The sequence below is a fragment of the Mesocricetus auratus genome, unplaced genomic scaffold, assembly GCF_017639785.1.
Source record: "Mesocricetus auratus isolate SY011 unplaced genomic scaffold, BCM_Maur_2.0 Super-Scaffold_100007, whole genome shotgun sequence".
NCBI classification, from domain to species: Eukaryota; Metazoa; Chordata; class Mammalia; order Rodentia; family Cricetidae; genus Mesocricetus; species Mesocricetus auratus.
Window position 1 is genome coordinate 56,750,761 of NW_024429191.1, and position 16,083 is coordinate 56,766,843.

General features: G+C 48.5%; 2 protein-coding genes across 6 annotated transcripts in view; both read left to right on the forward strand.

The window, feature by feature from the left end:
- Spag5 (sperm associated antigen 5) overlaps positions 1 to 11,396 on the forward strand; it is a 17,725-nt gene extending 6,329 nt beyond the window's left edge. The window contains exons 5-24 of one of the 4 annotated variants that reach the window (XM_021231157.2): positions 2,306 to 2,380; positions 2,626 to 2,718; positions 2,790 to 2,924; positions 3,084 to 3,203; positions 3,581 to 3,673; positions 3,755 to 3,868; positions 4,283 to 4,384; positions 4,519 to 4,682; positions 4,762 to 4,864; positions 5,021 to 5,154; positions 5,314 to 5,455; positions 8,860 to 8,971; positions 9,218 to 9,307; positions 9,523 to 9,658; positions 9,749 to 9,860; positions 10,243 to 10,323; positions 10,428 to 10,583; positions 10,665 to 10,739; positions 10,830 to 10,910; positions 11,094 to 11,396. In XM_021231157.2, coding sequence (XP_021086816.2) covers positions 2,306 to 2,380; positions 2,626 to 2,718; positions 2,790 to 2,924; positions 3,084 to 3,203; positions 3,581 to 3,673; positions 3,755 to 3,868; positions 4,283 to 4,384; positions 4,519 to 4,682; positions 4,762 to 4,864; positions 5,021 to 5,154; positions 5,314 to 5,455; positions 8,860 to 8,971; positions 9,218 to 9,307; positions 9,523 to 9,658; positions 9,749 to 9,860; positions 10,243 to 10,323; positions 10,428 to 10,583; positions 10,665 to 10,739; positions 10,830 to 10,910; positions 11,094 to 11,165 — 2,190 coding nt within the window. In that variant the 3' untranslated portion in view covers positions 11,166 to 11,396. The remainder of the gene's footprint in view (positions 1 to 2,305; positions 2,381 to 2,625; positions 2,719 to 2,789; positions 2,925 to 3,083; positions 3,204 to 3,580; positions 3,674 to 3,754; positions 3,869 to 4,282; positions 4,385 to 4,518; positions 4,683 to 4,761; positions 4,865 to 5,020; positions 5,155 to 5,313; positions 5,456 to 8,859; positions 8,972 to 9,217; positions 9,308 to 9,522; positions 9,659 to 9,748; positions 9,861 to 10,242; positions 10,324 to 10,427; positions 10,584 to 10,664; positions 10,740 to 10,829; positions 10,911 to 11,093) is intronic. The other 3 variants (XM_021231158.2, XM_021231159.2, XM_005077017.4) reach the window with 3 other exon arrangements.
- A 622-nt stretch (positions 11,397 to 12,018) lies between these two features.
- Positions 12,019 to 15,792, forward strand: Aldoc (aldolase, fructose-bisphosphate C). 2 transcript variants are annotated; one of them, XM_040749237.1, is made up of 10 exons: positions 12,066 to 12,176; positions 12,657 to 12,720; positions 13,442 to 13,561; positions 13,652 to 13,863; positions 13,961 to 14,015; positions 14,110 to 14,270; positions 14,389 to 14,472; positions 14,713 to 14,887; positions 15,006 to 15,205; positions 15,329 to 15,792. In XM_040749237.1, exons 2-10 carry the CDS (start codon positions 12,711 to 12,713, stop codon positions 15,419 to 15,421), a joined length of 1,110 nt encoding a protein of 369 aa, XP_040605171.1. In that variant the 5' UTR covers positions 12,066 to 12,176; positions 12,657 to 12,710; the 3' UTR covers positions 15,422 to 15,792. The 2 variants fall into 2 exon arrangements, with proteins under 2 accessions (XP_012973731.1, XP_040605171.1); XM_013118277.3 differs by lacking the exon at positions 12,657 to 12,720 and having other exon boundaries at positions 12,019 to 12,176.
- The last annotated feature ends 291 nt before the right edge of the window (positions 15,793 to 16,083 follow it).

The following is a 16,083-nucleotide window of genomic DNA, read 5'->3' on the forward strand; positions in this document are numbered from 1 at the left end:
TGTGCACTCTTGTGCACAGGCACACACACATATACATGTACATAGAAAGAAAAGAAAATAGAAATAATTTAAATAGGGCTAGGATCAAGCCCTGTCATAGAGCAGTTGCCTAGCACGGATGAGCCCCTAAGTTCATTTTCCAGCACTGCAAGGAGGAAGGACAGTTTGGGATATAGAGGAAGTTAGAGAGAGATCAGTTGGTAAAGTGCATGGTGAGCATGCTTGAAGACCTGAGTTCAGTCCCCAGAAGACTGGCTCAAAAGCTGGCATGGTAGTGTACATGAGCTTGTAATGATTTTTTTTAATGTGTTGGTCTTTGCCTTCATATGTAAGTCTGTGTACCACTTTTACACAGTGCACTGTGCCTGGTGCCTGAGGAGGCCAGAAGAGGGCATCTGATCCTCTGGAACTACAGTTATGAACAGTTATGAGTTGAAATGTGGGTGCTGGAAACCAAAACCAAACTTGGGTCCTCTAGAAGAGCAGCCAGTACTTATAACTGCTGAGCCATTTCTTTAGCCACAGTTTTGTTTTTCTTTTCTTTTTAAAGATTTATTTATTATGTATATACAGTGTTCTGTCTGCATGTATGCCTACAAACCACAAGAGGGCACCAGATCTCATTACAGATGGCTGTGAGCTACCATGTGGTTGCTGGGAATTGAACTCAGGACCTCTGGAAGAGCAGAGCAGGCAGTGCTCTTAACCTCTGAGCCATCTCTCCAGCCCCTTAGCCACAATTTTTTTTTTTTTTTTTGATTTTTGAGGCAGGGTTTCTCCGAGGCTTTTGGAGGCTGTCCTGGAACTAGCTCTTGTAGACCAGCCTGCAGCCTGGCCTCGAACTCACAGAGATCCGCCTGCCTCTGCCTCCCGAGTGCTGGGATTAAAGGCGTGCGCCACCAACGCCCGGCTAGCCACAATTTTTAAAGAAAAAAAATCTTTATGTGTATGTTTTGCTTGCATGTATGTATATATATGTACCACATATGCATCTGGTGCCCATGGGGGCCAGAAGAGGGTGTCAGATACCCTGGAACTGGAATCATGGCTGATTGTAAGCCTCCAAGTGGGTGTTAGAAACCACACTTCTGTCTTCTTAATTGCTGAGCCATCTTTCTGGCTCCTGCTTTATTTTATATCTTAGCTAATATACACTGGTTTCATTATGACTTTGAGGGGGTTGTTTTTTTTTTTTTTTGAGACAGGGTTTCTTCTCTGTGTTGCCTTGGCTGTCCTGGAACTCGCTCTGTATAGCAGGCTGGCCTCAAACTCAAAGAGCTCTGCCTGCCTCTGCCTCCTGAGTGCTGGGATTAAAGGCAGGTGTGAACCATCAACCACCAACCAACTTTAAAAAGTTTTTATTTTTTTTTATTTTTTTGGTTTTTCGAGACAGGGTTTCTCTGTAGCTTTGGAGGCTGTCCTGGAACTCGCTCTGTAGACCAGGCTGGTCTCGAACTCACAGAGATCCGCCTGCCTCTGCCTCCCGAGTGCTGGGATTAAAGGCGTGCGCCACCACCGCCTGGCTAAAGGGAGCTTTTTATGTGTGTGCATGTGCACACATATGCATGCACTGTATGTGTAGAGGTCAGAGTATCTAAGGTGTCAGTCCTCAAGCATCTTCCATATTTTGCTTTAAGTTGTTTCGTGTTTCTCGTTAGCCTGGAACTTTGTCATACAGGCCAGACACACTGCCTCTTGAGCTTCCAGGGATCTACCAGTTTGCATCACTGAGATTAAAGGTGCACCGTTGCAAGCCTTGCCACCCCAAGAATTTTATTTATCATTTATGTGTATGTGTGTGCTTGAGCATATGTACAGTATAGCATATGTCTACAAGTGTCTGCAGAGGCCAGAAGCAAGCATCTGGTCATCTGGATCTGGGGACACAGGCAGTTGTGAGCCACCTGGTTTCAGTGCTCAGTGCCAAACCAGGTCCTAGGGACTGGACCTGTGGCTTCTGTGAGAGCATCAAGTGCTCTCAACCACTGAGCCATCGATGTAGCCCCACACCCAGCTTTTTTTTTTGTTTTGTTTTTTTGTTTTTTTGTTTTTTCGAGACAGGGTTTCTCTGTGGCTTTGGAGGCTGTCCTGGAACTTGCTCTTGAAGCTCAGGCAGGCCCTTATGTTTGGAAGGCAAGCACATTAACACTATCGCCAGCTCTCCCTAGGTTTTTCTTTCTCACTTGGCTTCATCTGATTGTGAGCCTAATTTTTCCATCTCATATGAAAGTCACTGGCATGAGGGAAATTAGAGGCTGCTGATGTATGTTATCCATCTAAAAAGAGCAATTATTTCTTTTGTTAGGTCACTAAGACACCTAAACATCTTCAGGACAGCAAAGAGATTAGACAGGCTTTGCTGCAAGCCAGGAATGTCATGGTAAGTGTTGGTTGAGTTTATACCACTGGGGGCCCTTGTGAAGATAAAAAAATGGAGGATCCTGGGTAGTTAGTAGATGATGAGACATAGCTGTGGCAGTGAAGAGAACATCCCAAGCCTTTGTCGAGACCGTCTCATTATTAAGAACTTGGAACTGGGGGAACCAATAGCTTTTTCCCTGCAGTGCCTCTTCATCTTGCTTAATGACTGTATTTGATCTAGCCTTGCTGTCTTTTCTTCTACAGCAATCATGGATGCTAGTCTCTAGAGAACTGATATCCTTGCTTCACCTGTCCCTGACACACATGAATGAAGACACAATGACAGTGAGTCAGGAGGTAAGCATCGTGAAGGTAACCATAAGCCAAGAAGAAGGCACAAAACATAGCATCTCCTTCTTCTTTTGTAGTCTCGGCGTGCAGAAACCTTGGTTTCCTCCTGTTCTCATGTACTGAAGAAACTAAGGGCTAAGCTCCAGAGCCTCAGAACAGAAAGGGAGGAGGCAAGGCACAGAGAGGAGATGGCCCTTCATGACAAAGATGCGGTAAGGTGGCCAGCAACTTCTCCTGGGTGCAGAAGGACTCCAAGGTTCTGTAGGAATGACTTGAGACAGAATTAAGACCTACCGGGGACTCTATGGTTATGGTCTTCTGTGCCGTTTTCTTGTTACACACCAAGTCCTTGCAACGTTTTCCCTAAACAGGCAGAGGCAGTACTGGAGGCTTTCCGTGCACATGCTAGCCAGCGCATCAGCCAACTGGAACAGGATTTGACATCTATGCGGGAGTTCAGAGGCCTTTTACAGGAGGCCCAGACCCAACTGGTAATTGTCATCTATCTATCCATCTTTTCAAGGCAGGGTTTCTCTGTGTAGCCCTGGCTGTCCTGGAACTAGCTCTGTAGACCAGGCTAGTCTGCTTTTGTCTCCTGGAGTGCTGGGATTAGGGACATGAGCCACAACTGCCCAGCTGTCATTTTCTTTTTTTGAGACAGGCTCTTACTATATAGTTGAGAAATTGCTATGTATACCAGGCTCACATTAAACTCACAGAGGTCTGCCTATCTCTGCCTCCTGAGTGCTGGGACTGATTAGAGGTGTGCAACACCACTCCCAACTCAATTGGTAATCTAAGGGCATTTTTTGTTTTGGGGGCTCATGATGACACTGACAAGATGCCTCCATTAATCCTTCCCTTCCAGATAGGGCTTCACACAGAACAAGAGGATCTGGCTCAGCAGACAGTGAGTCTGGCTTCTGCTTTGCAGCAGGACTGGACATCAATGCAACAGGATGTGAGTATTTGGGGACAACTACTCCCTTAGAGGCAGTTTCCCGTCCTTGAGTGTGCTCCACTGATCCAATTACTTTGGTAGTATGAAACATGGGCAGCTTTGCTGAGTCGATCTCGAGAACTCACAGAGAAACTCACAACCAGGAGCCGGCAGGCCCTTCAGGAACGTGATGCTGCAGTCGAGGAAAAGAAGCAGGTAACTTCAAGTGGGGGGGACTTCGGCCTGCTTTCACTTTGCTTGGCTATAAGATGACAGAAGCGCGGGCGTTGGTGGCGCACACCTTTAATCCCAGCACTTGGGAGGCAGAGGCAGGCGGATCTCTGTGAGTCTGAAACCAGCCTGGTCTACAAGAGCTGGTTCCAGGACAGTCTCCAAAAGTCACAGAGAAACCCTATCTCAAAAAAAAAAAGGTGTCAGAAGCTCATTTTTTTTCCTTTGGTCCCAGCACCTCCCTTTAGTAATTTGTCTTATTTCTACTTGTTCCTGGGGGTCAGCTTCATTTTCTACATGCTGCTATTCTGGAAGTTTGCACTGTTATCCATAAAGAAAAACTGCACTGAGTCCTGGAGGACTCAGGAGGAACTGTAGGAAGGAAACTGTCTTTTCTAGGTTTTGAAGGAACTTGAACAAGTCTCTGCCCATTTAGAAGACTGTAAAGGCCAAACAGAACAATTGAAATCGGAAAATAGTCGTCTCACCACAGGTGCCTGTGTGAGTGTGTGTATATTGGTGTCTGTGCAGGTATTATGGAGTACTTGCTTTGGGACAAAATTGTGTCTGTGTGGTGGTGGTGGTGGTGGTGGTGGTGGTAGGGTCCTGACTTAGGGCCACCATGGTGTCATTAGGATACTTTTGATCTAGATCTCTGGGCTCAGCTGCAGAATCTAACTAGCACAGACAACCAACTAAAGGAACTGCAGAGTCAGCATGCCCACTGTGCCCAGGACCTGGCCATGAAGGATGAGGTGTTGTGTCAACTTAACCAGAGCATCAAGGAGCAGGCTGCACAGTGAGTTCCTATCAGGTTATTGTTGCAAGAGCCGCAGCATGAAGGCCTGAATGGGATCTAACGGATGGTCTGTTGGCAGATGGCAACAGGAAGAAATGGAACTGAAGCGCACACAAGCAGAGCTACAGCATCAGCAGGCTGTGCTGGCTAAGGAGGTACAGGATCTGAAGGAGACCTTGGAGGTAAGCCCTTGAATTTGAGCAAGGGGTAGGTAAACCTCGGGAGTGTGACTCTTGCCTGCTGGGGTTGAGGTGAAGCTAAAGATGGGACTGGAGAAAGCCTCTGTCCTAAGCTCTAAAGTTTCTTCCCCTCCCTCCCTCCCTCCTCCATCTTTCCAGTTTGCAGACCAAGAGGGTCAAGTCGCTCACCTGGAGCTGGGCCAGATTGAGTGTCAGCTGAAAGCCACACTAGAAGTGCTGCGGGAGCGCAGCCTGCAATGCGAGACCCTCAAGGACACTGTGGAGAACCTGAAGTAAGAGCCTGCTGTCATGTGTCCCACAGGGCTGCTTTCCCACAAACTCCCTGAGGAGAACCATGGGAGTGCTGAGTCTCTCCTAGAGAAGGGGGATCTGGGAGAAGTGTTCAGAGCCAGTGTCTGGTCTTTGCTCACCTTTCCGGTCCCAAATTTCAGGGCTGAGCTGGCCAGCACTGTAGCGAAGCATGAGAAACAGGCTCTGAAGAAGACATACCAGCATTCTCAAGAGCTGAGACTGCTGACCGAGCAGCTACAGAGTCTCACCCTCTTCTTACAGGCAAAACTAAAGGAGAACAAGGTAGGAGAGTGAGTGGGTTTCCTTCCCACACCATCGTATCTTTTTCTCCCTTCTTTTTCATTTTCAGTTCTAAGGATTGAACTTGGGGCCTCACACAGAGCAGGACCGCACTCTGCCACTACGCTTTATCAGACAAACACTCTACCACTGAGCCTATTCTTCTCCCCCAGCTCACCAGTTATATCTTCTTATATGGAATAGACTTTTTTTTTTTTTTTTTTTTTTTTTTTGGTTTTTTGAGACCGGGATTCTCTGTGGCTTTGGAGGCTGTCCTGGAACTAGTTCTGTAGACCAGGCTGGCCTCGAACTCACAGAGATCCGCCTGTCTCTGCCTCCCAAGTGCTGGGATTGAAGGCATGCACCACCACCGCCCGGCTAGAATAGACTTTTTTTTAGGATAAACTTTTTAAAAAAAACATTTTGTTATGTTTTTATTTATGATTATGTCTCTGTATCTAAGTGAGTATATGCTACATGTGTGCCTGTTGAGGCCTGAAGAGCACGAATCCCCTGGAACTGGAGTTACTGTCTATTGGGATATGCCCATAACTGAACTAGGGTCCTCTAGGGGAGCAGAAAGCATTCTTTTTGTTTGTTTTTTTTAGAGACAGGGTTTCTCTGTATATCCCTGGCTGTCCTGGAACTCAACTAAGTAGACCAGCCTGACCTTGAACTCACAGATGTTTTTCAGCATTTAGAACTAGTTTATTTAACAGTTAGAGGTACAACCAAGATCCTCTTCTCTAACTGGAGGCTGAACACATAAAATGCAAAAAGTTCTGCAGTAAACTCATTGTGACTTATGATTATGATCTTTATAGACTGTTGTGGGAACTTAAAAGGAGGGTCATTTTTACCTCTGAGTGTTAGGATGTCTTCTCAAAGCAGGAGATTGAGCCGGGTGTTGGTGGCGCACGCCTTTAATCCCAGCACTCGGGAGGCAGAGGCAGGTGGATCTCTGTGAGTTCGAGGCCAGCCTGGTCTACAGAGCGAGCTCCAGGACAGCCTCCAAAACAATACAGAGAAACCCTGTCTCGAAAAAACCAAAAAAAAAAAAAAAAAAAAAAAAAAAGCAGGAGATTGACCTTGACAGTCAATGTTTAGAAATTCATAGGAAAAACAGGCATGTAGGAAAGCCCACCAGCCAGAGACAACATGAAAATTATATGTAGAAGGGGAGGGAGAGATAACTGGGATTGACATGTAAAACAAGATTGTTTCTAATTTAAATTTAAAAAAAGGAGAGAGAAAATTATATGTAGAAAGTTATACATAGCCAGGTGGTGTTGGCACGCACCTTTAATTCAGGGCTACGTAGATCCTGTCTCAAAAACACAAATAAATAAATATATACATACATATACACAATCATAAAAATCAATTGATTAGCTAGGCAGTGGTGGCACACAACTTTAACCTTAGCACTCAGGAGGCAGAGGCAGGCAGATCTCTGTGAGTTCAAGGCCACCCTGATCTACAGAGTGAGTTCCAGGACAGCCAAGATTATTACACAGAGTAACCCAATCTCAAAAAAATAAATAGTCCTGACATCAACTTTAGGTGTGCACATACACACATATGAAGAGACATCATAAACGGATGAACATCGCACATAACACATCAAAAGAAGAAAAAGGGAAAATATAGGATTTAGAAGTAACTAAACTTGATGACTGATGTAGTTATTAGAAAGTGACACTGGCATCTGGAACTGGGCCTGGCATACTTTTCCCATATAGGGACCATATCCTAAATGTTTCAGCTTTGTGGGCCATCTGGCTCTGTCTCAACTCTTCAGCATTGCCTGCAGCTCAAGAGTAGCCACTGAAGGGAATGCATGTGGCCTGTGTCTTCCTGAGACACTGAGAGCAGCTGACAAGCTACAGTCTGCTGCCTGTTATGATCAGAACGGTAAATACTGAATTGAGAGTGAAACAGAGAAAATGGTGAACTTAGCTTTATACACATTAGTTTTTAATGTGGAACATTCTGCTAGGTTCGTAAGTGGTTTTCTTTGGGCCCAGAGACTGGGAAATAACCCAGCTGAGTGAAAGGGATTTAAGAGCCATCATTTGGCAATGATGGTCTGCAGTGGAAACTTTTTAGAGTTCTGGAAGCAAAGCACTCAGGTGGAAGCAGAGTCAAAAAAAGAGCCAAGGACAGAGCCCCGGATAGGCATGTGAAGTCCAGGGGTGAAGGAAGACCTGGGAGCTGAGAAAAGAAGCGTCTTTACAGGCCTGTCCATGATGGACAGCCATGATCCAATCCGTGATCCAGAAGAGGCCCAGTAAGTAAGAGCTGGGGAGTACCTGCTGTATTTGAACTTAAAGGGTGTCAGGCCTGGAGAGATGGTTAAGAGCACATACTGTTCTTGCAGAGGACCAGAGTTCGATTCCCAGCACACACATCTGGCAGCTCACAACTTCCTGTAACTCCAGCTTCAAAGGATCTGACATCCCTCTGTCCTCACTCATGCAGACAGATACACATATACACAAATAAATAATAATCTTTTTTTAAAAAAGAAAGTAAGATCCAGGCGTTAGTGGTGCACGCCTTTAATCCTAGCACTTGGGAGGCAGAGGCAGGTGGATGTCTGTGAGTTCAAGACCAGCCTGGTCTACAAAGATAGTTTCAGGACAGGCTCCAAAGCTATACAGAGAAACCCTGTCTTGAAAAACTAGAAAAAAAGAAAGAAAGAAAGAAAGTAAATATGCCAGTGGTGTACTAATCACAAGAATTTTGGTTGTCAAGTCATGGGTAGCAAGAATTACAGGTAAGAATGCCTTCCTTTAGCCGGGCGTTGGTGGCGCATGCCTTTAATCCCAGCACTCCGGAGGCAGAGGCAGGCAGATCTCTGTGAGTTCGAGGCCAGCCTGGTCTACAGAGCGAGTTCCAGGACAGCCTCCAAAACAATACAGAGAAACCCTGTCTTGAAAAACCAAAAGAAGCCGGGCATTGGTGGCGCACGCCTTTAATCCCAGCACTCCGGAGGCAGAGTCAGGGGATCTCTGTGAGTTCGAGACCAAGCCTGGTCTACCGAGCGAGTTCCAGGACAGCCTCCAAAACAATACAGAGAAACCCTGTCTCAAAAAAACAAAAAACAAAAAACAAACAACAACAAAAAAACCAAAAGAAAAAAGAATGCCTTCCTTCTTCCCCTCATTAAATATAAGAGAAAGGACAGTAGTAGCTAAAAGATTTAAGGTTTTGGTTTTTTTCATTTTAAATGGCTGTTGTTTTAGTGGGAGATACTGTAGCACATTGAATGTTGAGGGAAAGGCAGTTGAGGGAAAGTGCAGGTAACTCACTCTGGAAGAGTAGGGGCATCTTAAGCTCAGGAAAGCGCCCTCCAATACAGCTGAACAGCTGATTATTATGTTTTTTTTCTCCTTTGTCCTTAGGCTGAATCAGAGATCATTCTGCCCAGCACAGGCTGTGCTCCAGCCCAGGAACACCCTCTGCCCAATGATAGCACTGCTTCAGAAAACACCCTGACGGCAGTGGCAGATGAAGGTTAAGACCTTGGGATTTAAGGGAGGGTGGCACAAACGCACGCCACTAGACTTGTCTGTCTTAGTCCACTACCACTGCGGCAGTTCCCTGGTTGGGTCACCAGAGACCCTCTCTACACTTGATTTTTTAAATTTTATTTGTTTGTTTGTTCGTGTTTGATTGTTTTTCAGAGACATGGTCTCATGTAGCTCATGATGACCTTGAACTTCTAGGTTGCTGAACATACCTGGTTTCTTTTTGCTTTAGAGCCAGAACCAGTTCCCATCATGCCATTGCTTGGAAGTGACAAGAGTGCTTTCACCCGAGTAGCATCAACAATTTCCCTTCAGCCTGCAGGTTAGGATGGGCTCCAGGGACCATGCCTCATTTCTCCAAGATATGGTAGTGATGAGCAAAGAGACAAGTACTTTGCTCTAAAAACCTCGATTCTACTTGGGCTTGTTTTATTCCTGTCTTTTGGGATCTCTGATGTTCCGGATATTGAAACCTTGTGGGTGGGGAAACGTGGTTGTGTAGCCCGTCCTAGGCAGAATGGCTATACTTCTATCTAGGACTTCCTCTTTCAGAGACCCCAGGCCTGGAGAAGAGCCCAGCAGAAATGAGCACTATGTTACTGGAGCTTCAGAACCTGTGTTCTCTGCTGCAGGAGTCTAAAGAAGAAGCCGTTGGGGCCCTGCAGAGAAAAATGTGAGGGGTGATGATAATGATAGGTGATGAGAAAACCCCTCATGCCAAGGGCAGAGTACAGGAATGATGCCGACTTCTTCCCTCCCATAGCTGTGAACTGCAGACTAGACTACAGGACCAAGAAGAAGAGCATCAGGAAGCCCTGAAGGCAAAGGAAGCAGACATAGAAAAGCTGAACCAGGCCTTGTGCTTATGCTACAAGGTGAAGGCGGGACCTTAAAGTGGGGCAATGAACTGGGGCGGCTCCACCAGCCCCCTGGGAGCCACTCTCTAGGAATCTAGGTAGTGGGGGTTTTCCAACCACTGCCCTAGTTTTGCCCTTTTGGGGTCAGACATTTGATATCTGAGACCTTGCTCTGGGCTGACCTGTCACATTCAAGCAGAACCAGGAGAGAAGCCTAGAACTGAAGCAGAGCTCTGAAACCAAGATGTGCCATGCTTGACTTGGCCCTGAAGAAAAAGTAGACTGATAGGAAATAATCCCCAAGACTGAGTATAGCGCAGGCATTCTGTCTTGCCTTCTGGCAAGGGCTGCAAAAGTTAGCCTTTCCTCAGAGCTTTCTCTCCTCTGTTTTTCTTCACAGAATGAAAAGGAGCTCCAGGAAGTGATACAGAAGCAGAACGAGAAGATCTTAGGGCAGATAGACAAGAGTGGCGAGCTCATAGTAAGTTCCTCGTGATGTTGTGGGGCCTCTGCTTCTCCACCTGATGGAGTAAGGAAAGAGAGGACCCCTGAGTGTTGTTGGATTACCTCTGCTCTTGCTCCCAGAGTCTCAAGGAGGAGGTGACCCAGCTCACACGTTTACTGCGACATGCAGAGACAGAGACGAAAGTGCTCCAGGAAGCTCTGGAGGGCCAGCTAGACCCCAGCTGTCAGCTGATGGCTACTAACTGGATCCAGGAAAAAGTGTCTCTGTCACAGGAGGTAACCCAAAAGTTAACAAAGGATCTGGGCACCTAGTGGGGATCCCAGGCTGTGCCCCTGTTAATGTGGACATATTTATAGGTGGAAAAACTGAGGGCCATGTTCCTGGAGATGAAGAGTGAGAAAGCAAAGCTGGTGATGAAGTACCAGAGCCATGTGAGGAAAGCAAGCGCCCTGCCGTATTCCCATGTCTTCCCTTGCTTTGTCCTTTAAGTGTAGAGCTTACAAAGCCTGTTTGTATTTTAGAGGAACATTCTTGAAGAGAACCTTCGGCGCTCTGACACTGAGTTAAAGAAACTCGATGACACTATCCAGCATATCTATGAGGTACAAGTGAGGGAGCTACCAGGGTCTGGCCACAGGAGAGCTGAGGGGTGCAGCTCTGACTCTCAGCCTGTGCTGGGAGCTAGGCCTGACCTCTTCCAGTGGGTCTCCCTCCTCAAGCCTCCCGGGCCAGGGACTTTGGCTTCAGCCTTGTGACTCAGAGCTGCTTTCTCTGCCTCTTTCCAGACTTTGCTGTCTGTCCCAGAGGTGGTGAAGAGTTGCAAGGAGCTACAGAGATTGCTGGAGTTTCTGAGCTAAGAAACTGAAAACAGTGGACTAGTGGTGTGCATCTGTACTCTCAGCTACTCCGAAGGCTGAGGCAGGAGGATTGCTTACTCCCAAGAGTTTGAGACTAGGGTGGACGACATGGCAAAGAAACTGAAGGCTGGATTCCACTTCCTTCCTTTGTCCTTCAGGACCCCTTACCCCAGTAATAATTGGCATACAGCCAGCTGTTTTATGCTAGTTAAATAAAGTATATTTAATGTAGTCCTTACATCCTCTGGATTTTTTGTGGGGTAGGAATGGGCAGATGAAGTCAGGGAGGCAGCTCAACCCTCCAGCCTGGGCACCCTTCACAACCCCTGACCATCTCCTGTTGCAGCTAAAGCCAGAGCTGTCTGCTTTTCTTTGCTTATTCTCTTGCTTCCACAAATAATGAGCAATGGACTGCTTGTTCCCTGGATCACTGCCTGGGGGGAACAGAAAAGACTCCATTCACTTACTTTCCCCAACCCCCGGGGTGGGGGGTAGGCACTGGTAAATGTGGGACAGAGAACAGAAACTCAATTTCATCATTTTCATGCCTTGAACTGGAGCATCCTGTTAGGTGGGCTTCTGTGGGCCTCCCACCTGCCGATTGTTGAGATATCCTTTCTCTAGACCAGGCTTAACCCCCAACATTCGGCATAATGCCTTTCACAGCAAAAGATGAATCCCTGACGCAAACACAAGGCCATCTCAGTCCTCTAGGGTTCTGGTGGCAGGGCTCCATGATGTGGGAGGGGCACTGTCTTTAACAACCTTGGGGACCCTGACGGAGGAGTCACTCCACTTCACTGCTCCACCTCTGAAGGCGTGGCCTTACCCCAGACCAGTCCCTGGAAAAGGGCGGGACCAGTACGGAGGCGTTTGCTCCGCCCCCAAGGAGTCACGTAGCTCTGCGGCATCTGCTGCCTTATTTACTCCAGCCTGGACTGAGCTGCTGTCTTGTTGCTAACCAGACCCGAAGTGAGCAGTGCTTGTGGCTCCTGCCTCTGACTGGTACAGGTAAGGTCCCAGGCCAGGTGGAGATGCGCAGCATCCCTGTTTCCTCTCCTTGGCTCTTCCCCTGCGGTCCTTGCTCTGTTCCCTGGGGCCCTGGTGTACCTTTTTAACTCTAGCCTCACATCATCAGCTTTCTGTGTGCTTGAAGCCCCGTGGCTCAGGAAAACCCTGCTAACCCCTTCCTCCTAGCTCTCCCAACTGGAACTTCAGCTTTACCAGTTCCAAGTCTTACGCAGCCTCAAGGACTTTTTCACTGTGTTAACCTCTCCCACCCAGGCATTTTAATTCCGGTCTATTTCTGGTCCTTGTAGGTTAGTCCCCAGGTCTAGGCTTTAGGTCCAGGAAGAGCATCAGGACTGGTTAGCCTGCATCACCATCACCACTCCACCTTCCCCTAAGGCTCCTTCCTGCTCCTTCTGCATCGCTCCCTCTTTCCCACTCCACTCACGCAACCTTAACCCTTTGCCTCTGGATCCCCACTAGGAGTTGTGGAGAGCCAAGCCTTCCTGTTTCCTGTGCCTCCTTGCACACTGGGGAATGCTTCTAGGTACTGGAGATGACCTGGGGGTGTCTCTTTCTTGTCCTCTCATGTGAATCTAGTTAGTCTGTTGGCCCTCTTTCCTACCGAACTTGCAGCTTCTGGGGCCAGCCTCTCACAGGAGTGAGGAGTAGGTAGCAGCTCAGGCGGTCAGGGTTCAGTATGGAAAAGAAGAGGCTATAGAAGGCTGGGGCTGCTATCTGTACCACTGCTCCCTTTGACCTGTCCCCTGCCTTCCTCTAGATGTGGGGAAGGATGATGTGGGTTAAATTGTTTCATTCACAAATCTTGGGAAAAATGCGTTCTTTTGTTTTTTCTTAGGGGTCTTTTTGAAGAAAAGAAAAGGGAAGCAGGAAAAGGCAGGTCTTATATCTACCTCAAGAAAGGGCCAGAGTCAGTGAAAGAGGAGTTGGCATTCTCAACTAGGCAGTAGTTTCCAGAAAGACCTATAGCTTCAGGGCTGCCACCTCCCCAACCCCCATCCTGTCATTCTCCTGGAGCTGGGAAGGGTGCCCACCAGGGACAAAAGGAGATGTGGGAACTAGGGCCCTAACCCTGTTAGCTGTCAAAGAGATTGGTGCCACTTTGATGCCCAGGACTCAGGCCAAGGCCTGCTGTTCAGCTCCTGGCCCTGTGCTGGGAAGGACATTTGGCCTGTTTGGTCAGGAGAGGAAGCAGAGGAGTTGGTACTTGGGGTCCAGCTTTTCTGTCTTGTCTTCGTTTTGGACAGCTGTCACCATGCCCCACTCCTACCCAGCTCTTTCTGCTGAGCAGAAGAGGGAGCTGTCTGATATTGCCCTACGGATCGTGGCCCCAGGCAAAGGCATTCTGGCTGCAGATGAGTCCGTAGGTAAGTGAAAGCCTATGGGCAGGGTTGAGGAGAGGCTGCCAAGGAGTTCCAGCCAAAGAGCAAGGCTGTTTTCCCTTTGCTTGCTTCTAGGCAGCATGGCCAAAAGGCTGAGCCAAATTGGGGTAGAGAACACTGAGGAGAATCGCCGACTGTATCGCCAGGTTCTATTCAGCGCTGATGACCGTGTGAAAAAGTGTATTGGTGGAGTTATCTTCTTCCATGAAACTTTCTACCAGAAAGATGATAATGGTGTCCCCTTTGTCCAGACCATCCAGGATAAGGGCATTCTCGTAGGCATCAAGGTATATAGCCCCTGGCCCTGCCTAGGACCTGGGTGCGGAAACTGGTGAATGCAGGAGGGGTAGCAAGGCCAGCCCTCTGCTTACGTTTTTCTTGCAGGTTGACAAGGGTGTAGTACCTCTAGCTGGGACTGATGGGGAAACCACTACTCAAGGTATGTTGTGGGCGGGTTTGGGTCCACAGAGGTGGTGACATGGTTGATATGGCAAGAGAGGGGCAGGGTGATGAAGCTGGTAATGTGTTTTCAGGGCTGGATGGACTCTTGGAACGCTGTGCTCAGTATAAGAAGGATGGTGCCGATTTTGCCAAATGGCGCTGTGTACTGAAGATCAGTGATCGTACTCCCTCAGCACTGGCCATTCTGGAGAATGCCAATGTGCTGGCCCGCTATGCCAGCATCTGCCAGCAGGTGTGTGCTGGGGTTTGGGTGGTTGGGTGAGTGCCCTATGCCTGGTGGAGGTATGCTTCCATAGGTTTCTCCTATCCCATCGTCTGTTTCTCCCGATTAACCACGCTCTTGCTTGCAGAATGGTATTGTGCCTATTGTGGAACCTGAGATCCTGCCTGATGGCGACCATGACCTCAAACGTTGCCAGTATGTTACAGAGAAGGTAATGCTCAGCTGAGCTCAGACATGTCAGGGACAGCCACCACCAGGTGCCTAGACCCCATTCCTGCATCCTAGATTCAGGCACACTCTCACTTATGGCTCTTTGCTGACTCCAAAACAGGCTTCAGAGAATGAGTCTGTAACAGAACCCTCACATCCTGCAACCACTCACCCCTGGATGGAGAGCATAGCACACTGAACAGTGGCCCCAGCCCTACATAAACCACCTCTGACCTCCCAGGTTCTGGCTGCTGTGTACAAGGCCCTGAGTGACCACCATGTGTACCTGGAAGGGACTCTGCTCAAGCCCAACATGGTGACCCCTGGTCATGCCTGTCCCATCAAGTACAGCCCAGAAGAGATCGCCATGGCTACTGTCACCGCCCTGCGTCGTACTGTGCCCCCAGCTGTCCCAGGTACAGAATTGCTCCTATTACCTCTGGTCTGACTTCAGGTTTTTCTGTGGCACAGGGATCCTTCACTCTGGAAAAATTAGAGAATGACCAGTCAGTTTGTCTTCTCCCTCAACTCCAGGAGTGACTTTCCTGTCCGGGGGTCAGAGCGAAGAGGAGGCATCCCTCAACCTCAATGCCATCAATCGCTGCCCACTCCCCCGGCCCTGGGCCCTCACCTTCTCCTATGGACGTGCCCTGCAGGCATCTGCACTCAATGCCTGGAGAGGACAAAGGGACAATGCTGGGGCTGCTACTGAGGAGTTTATCAAACGGGCAGAGGTAGGGAGCTGGAGGTGATGACTGGGGAGAGATTGTGTGTGGCATCCCGATGTCCCAGACTAGGCAGGGTTCCACACCGGTGGTCTGGCTCAGCCTGCTTACCTGCCCCCATTCTCTTTACAGATGAACGGGCTTGCAGCCCAGGGCAGATATGAAGGCAGTGGAGACGGTGGAGCAGCAGCACAGTCGCTCTACGTCGCCAACCATGCCTACTGAGGTGTGCTCACTCAGCCTTCAGCCCCTGGCGTAGTAATGTGCACCCTGTAGTCATAGCCAAGGCCAAAGAGCCATGCAGAGCAGAGATGTCTTCATCCAGCACCAACTCATCCTTTTCTCTCCTTTTTCTCTCACACCACTGCACCCCAGGCCACGGGATGGGAGGGCAGGGAGGCCCCCAAATCCGAGGGCAGGGGAACTCATCTGTAAGTCAGAACAGAACTTGTGGGTCTTTCCCCTGGCTCCATCAGCCCTTGCGGTTTTCCCATGATGGTGTAGCTTGTCCTTGGGCTCTCTCTTGGGATCAAGGGAAGTACACCAGCCCTGACTCATGCCCTGAGTATGCAGCAAATAAATGGGAGCAAAACACACTACTCTGTCTGTCTGTTGCACACGTCAAAGCCCTACCTCCCTGTGTGTGATCTGCTGGTCCATCCTATCTCAGAGCCCTCTGCCTATGGTGGTGGAGAGGAGAGATCTGAGTTTTCCTGGGCTTCAGGTTTATAGAGGAAGGGTTCACCTGGCTCACCATCCCCAGTTGAGACTCCTACCTGATCATCTCCAAAGCTGGAGTGGAGTTGTAAGAGGGTGTTATGGGGGCTACAAGTCTTCCAGGGACTGCCACATCAAAGGCACTGGACTGCAGCTGTAGCACAAGGAGC